The sequence below is a fragment of the Mandrillus leucophaeus genome, unplaced genomic scaffold (genome assembly GCF_000951045.1).
Source record: "Mandrillus leucophaeus isolate KB7577 unplaced genomic scaffold, Mleu.le_1.0 Scaffold68, whole genome shotgun sequence".
In the NCBI taxonomy this organism is placed as follows: Eukaryota; Metazoa; Chordata; class Mammalia; order Primates; family Cercopithecidae; genus Mandrillus; species Mandrillus leucophaeus.
The window spans coordinates 2,925,405-2,930,402 of NW_012107363.1; the positions used below are offsets into that span (position 1 = coordinate 2,925,405).

At 58.2% G+C, this 4,998-nt stretch overlaps 1 protein-coding gene across 1 annotated transcript in view; it reads right to left on the reverse strand.

The window, feature by feature from the left end:
- Positions 1-4,998, reverse strand: part of ABLIM2 (actin binding LIM protein family, member 2) — a 185,481-nt gene that overhangs the window by 126,124 nt on the left and 54,359 nt on the right. The window contains exons 8-10 of the mRNA XM_012002191.1: positions 4,696-4,763; positions 3,620-3,746; positions 610-703 (exon numbers count right to left, since the gene is read on the reverse strand). Coding sequence (XP_011857581.1) covers positions 610-703; positions 3,620-3,746; positions 4,696-4,763 — 289 coding nt within the window. The remainder of the gene's footprint in view (positions 1-609; positions 704-3,619; positions 3,747-4,695; positions 4,764-4,998) is intronic.

Here is a 4,998-nt window from a genome sequence, read left to right on the forward strand (position 1 = left end):
GGGGGGGTCTGTGAATCTGGAGGGCGGGCTGCAGGGTGGAGGGGTGGGGGTCTGTGAATCTGGAGGGTGGGGTTCTGGTCCTGGCTGCTCCATGGGATTTATCTTATTGAACAAAATGTAGAAAAGGGCCTAACATGTAATTTGCACACGGGGAACATGCCGCATGACTACCTCCCAGACCAAGGAACACAACGCTATCAGCACCTCAGAAGCTCCCCCCATATAATTGCTATCTGCCCTGCCTGCCGGGTGGCCCCGCCGCACCTCCTGTGGGGACGAGGTCCTGCTGTGTGCTCTCTTCCATCTTCCGTGCCTGAGTCCCAATCGAGACAGCAAACGGTTGGGCCAAAACATCTCAAAGCACTTCCCACAAGCTCTGAATTTGTCAAGTGGCACAGAAGAGAGCATCACAAGGCAGGCTTCCTGGAGGAGATGGCACTGGGCAGGCCCTGGGCAGCTGGCATCCAGTGGCTGAGCTGGCAGGAGTAGCGAGGCGAAGCTGTAGCCAGATAGACTCTTGCACAAACACACACAAGTCTCCCAGTCAACTCCCAGGGTGTGGTTAGGCCCTAGCTCAGAGAGGGCGGGGGCCCGGCCCACAGCACTCACCTCCAGCACACGCCCCGTGATGTATTTCTCGCATCTGTCACAGCGGATGCCGAACTTGGCATGGTAGTCAGCTTCGCAGTAGGGCAGGCCGTCCCTGCAGTGAGACAGGCAGTCAGCACAGGGCGAGGGTCACCCGAGGACCCTTGAGATCTAACAACCCTCACCAACAAGAAGCTCTGCCCTCAAAGTGGGAGAATGTCCAACCTCCTCCTGCCCAGGTAACAACGCCTCCAACAGACCGTGTCATTGGGCTCACACAGACCCCAGCCCCACGAGAAATAGGACGACAATGGTCCCATTTCACAGACGAAGAAACTGAGGAGCACAGGCCAGGCCACCTGCCCAGTGGGTGGGAAGGGCTGACAGCAGCAGCTTCTGGGGAACGAGAGCTGCTTCTGCAGACCTGGCTCTTCTTTCTGGCTCCTTCCATCCAAAGTTCAACATCTGGGGCACCTCAGAAAACTGTGAGCCAAAAAGGGGGGGACAGTAAGGGCGCCCACATTGGGGATGGGGTTGGAGTATGACAGAAAGCCCAGGGGAGGGTGTCGTAGGTTAGGACGAGACTTCACTGTCCCCCCTGCATCCTGCCCTGCATCACAGTCCCCGAATATGAGAGGGTGACAAAGGCTGACTCTGGCCACACGTGGAGGGGCCTGGCCTTCTGTAGTGCAGGAAAGAGCAGGAGGGCTGCACAGACGTGTCCGTCCCCTGTCCCCACGCACACGTGCGACCTGCCTGCTATGTGCCAGGAGCATAGGGCTCAGGGAATTGGTGTCGAATGCCCGTCATCCTGGGCCTGCACCTCCAGCAGTGGCTTCCTCTGAGTCTGCATAAATGAGCTATAGAGAAAGGCATCTGCAGGGTCATCCTGGCACAGCTCCTGTTACCATGATCCTCACACCTGTTTTCATGATTATTAAGAGATCAACATGCCAGGAGGGATGGCTGTGCAGATGCGGGGAGGGCAGGTCAGCAGTGGCCACACTCGGTGCGGGGAGGTGCTGCTGAGCCGTGGTTAAGTGAACAGGCCTGCACTCAAATGCCACATCCCAGCTGTGTGACCATGGGCAAGTCCCTTAACCTCTCTGAGCCTCAGCTTCCTCATCTGCAAAATGGGGGAAATAATAGTAAGGACGAATGAAGAGAATGGCAGGCCCTTTCCAAGGTGGCTGAAGCCATCGTCATTACTAAGTAGGGCTGTCCTCCCAGCCCTGGCCACACCTAGCAGATGTGGGGGTGACTGGCACAAAGTGGGGTGCCTGCCACTCCAACGCGCCCCCCTCCAGCATCGCTGAAGTTGCTGTAGTGTTCCAAATTTGGTTTGAGTTTTTACACAGCTGCTACAGAAGGGAGGATTTGCCAGGCTGCCGTGGATTAGACCCCAGCTCACGTTCTTTTCCTGCAACCTCTGTACTGTTGCTAGGTCCCCAGGATGTGGGGTCATGAGCCCCGGGCCTGGGTGCCCCTCTCTGGCTGCAGCCTGGAAGTGGCCCACAGCTGGGCTAAGCTGCCGCTGAGAGAGAGTGGCAGCCCTTCCTTCCACGTGAGACGGAGACAAAATGAGTCCTCAGGCTTACTTCCAAATGCCACTGACCTCAGGACTCCTGTAATAACCCACAAATGGGTGTATTTGCAGCAAATGGGAGGTTAAAGATAACATCTCCATGGCAACACCAACGCCCTCCTCGTCAATTCTGGGACAGCTCTGGAGGCTGCTAAGTAACATGCAGGGTGTGGGTGAGCTGCCAACGCTGCGGGAGGGGCCTGCCGCCTGCACGGGGCTGCGTGCACCACACCGGGCGGTCCCTGGCTGACTGTGACACAGGTGGGGAAACTCATGCGCCCCACAGGTCCCTCACCCTGGGTGCAAGCTCACCTCGGTTTGGAGGTTTTACTTAAAATGATGTCTTAGAGATCATTGCAGATTCCACAGCAGTTGTAAGAAACAACACAGAGAGGTCCCATGTACTCTTCACCCAGTTTCCCCCAGTGGTGATGCAGAATTAGTATACACCCTCAGCCAGGAAGTGAACACGGGCACATCCACGGACGTGATTCAGGTTCCGTGTGACACGCGCTCGAATGTGCATGCATCTGCGTGTGTGTGTGTGTGTGTGTGTGTGTGTGCCTCACTCCGTGCAGTTTTATCACAGGACGTTTTTCATCTCCCTCAATTCCTGCGATGATTTTGCTCCCATTGGGCATTGAGAACAAGCACAGTGTAGAGAAAAGACCCTCTAGCTCCCAGGAAGGGGCCTCTGCGCTCAGAGGAGCTGCCCTCTTTCCGCTTGTCCACATATTCGCCCCTCACCTGCGCCATGCAGAAGGCTTGCCTGCCTCAGGTCCCCGACCCCACCAGGGTTAAAACCCACCCCCAGCTCCTGGCCCTGAGCTGCCTCCATTCAAGGCCATGATCTTCCCAGAAGGCTTACCCAGTTCCCAAACCGGCCACCACCCCAGCTTGACTGCACATTTGTGGGACATGTTTGGTGCCGGTGGCAGCCGTCCCAGGGGCCCCTGCCCTGCAGAAGACAGAGTGAGTGGCTGCGGGGCCCCAGCCCTGACACCTGCGATGGTCAGACCCTCTCCTCATCCCCGTGCTGGCCTCTGCTGACATTGCTTCACCTCCTGCAACACATCCAGGCGCCAGAAAGGGCAGCTGATCCCATGGGGATGGTGGAGAGGGACTGAGACGGAGAGGGAAGGCACTTCAAAAACTCAGCCCTGGCAGCCCTGGCAGCTCTGCTTCTCATCCATAAAAAAGGAGCTGGAAGCTGCAAACGCCGTTAGAGAAGCCAGGGCTGGCCAGGGAAGGGGGACACGAGGCTTTCAGGACAGATTCGCTAGGCTCTGGGCCACGCTTCTCACCCAGCGGCAGGACAAGAGTAGCTGCATGAGGAATAGGAGAGACGCAGAGAGGGTGGTGCCTGGGACACGTGCAGAGTGTGGGACCCCCGCAGAGTAGGGACGCCTGAGCGGAGGCTCTCACTGGAGTCCTCCTCCCACTTACTTGCTGATGTACTCGGCATTCAGGAGCTTCCCACAGCTCTTGCACTTAAAACAGCCCAAGTGCCAGTGCTTGTCCAAGGCTACCAGGGCCTGGCCGTTCTTGATTTCTGTGCCGCAGCCCCCACAACCTGAAAGAAAGAGAACAGAACACGGACACCCCCACCATTGTGAGAGGTGTGGGGGAGGCCCCCTGCTCTCCAGACTCCGTGAAGGCCCCTGGGGCAGCCGGAGGGGCGGGGCAGACAAGCAGCTGGGAGGAGCCTCTCACACAGCAGTCTCTGGAGCATGGGGAAGGCAACTCGGGAAGTTTGACCCTGCATGCATTGAGCGCTGACTGCATGCAGCCTGGGCTGTGAGCCGGGGAAGCCTAGATGAAGAAACAGAGGTCCTGTCTTGCCGGAGAGTGGAGTCAGCTCCCGGCACAGAGATGTGCCAGGTTGAACCCAACTGTGACTCGATGTGCCCTCTGAAGGGAAATGGACTGCATTAGAGAGGGCTGAGCCAGCCCCCAGCCCCCAACCCAGTCAGCCCTGGGAGCCCTCCTGCTGCACCCAGCCAGCCAAACCCACCTTCTCTCTTCCTGTCATCCCCATGGTGACTGGCACTCTCCACCCCATGGCCGCCCGCCTCGTGGGCCCCTGCCTGGCCTCCTGGTGCCCTCTCTGTCCCTCCCAGCCGTGCCTGCCCTGCTTACTTGCCCCGTGTCCTAGGGCCTGGTCTTTATGCACAGGGCTTCCAGCTTCTGGCCCTGCTCTGAGCCAGTGGCCCACAGTCCCTCCACCCTATGAGCCACCACACCAGGGGCTCCACAGCCAGCATCATGGGCGTGCTGCAGGCAGGGGTGCCCCTGGCAGAGCAGGTGGAGCAGGCTGGGGAGCTGGGGTGAGCCTGGTGCACGAGCCTGCGTGGGATGCGGGTGAGTGCGTGTGCATCTGTGTGCATAGCGTGTGACTGTAAGTATGTGGATGCATCTTACGGGACTGTGTGCATTTGTATGTCACCTGAGTCTTCCCGTGAGTCTTCCTGTGAATATATGAGGTCAGGGGTAGGGAGTGGGAGGCAGAGTGACAGAGACACCTATGACGGCATCCCCAAGGGAAAGGGCCTCTCGCAAGGTGAACACCTGGTGACAACAGCAGCAGCAACTGCGACAGAGCGGGGCCCACTGAGTCAACCGCCCAGGTGTGCATTGATTCGCGGATCATACACGCCCTCACTCCAGGGACCTGCACCTGTCATAGCTGAATGTGTGTCAGTGTGTGTGACTGGTGCATGAGGGTGTCTATGTCTGTGTTTGTGTCTGCATGTGTGAATATGTCTGCATGTGAGAGTGTATGTCTGTGTCTGTGGAAGTGTGTGTCTGCGTGTGAGAGTGTGTGT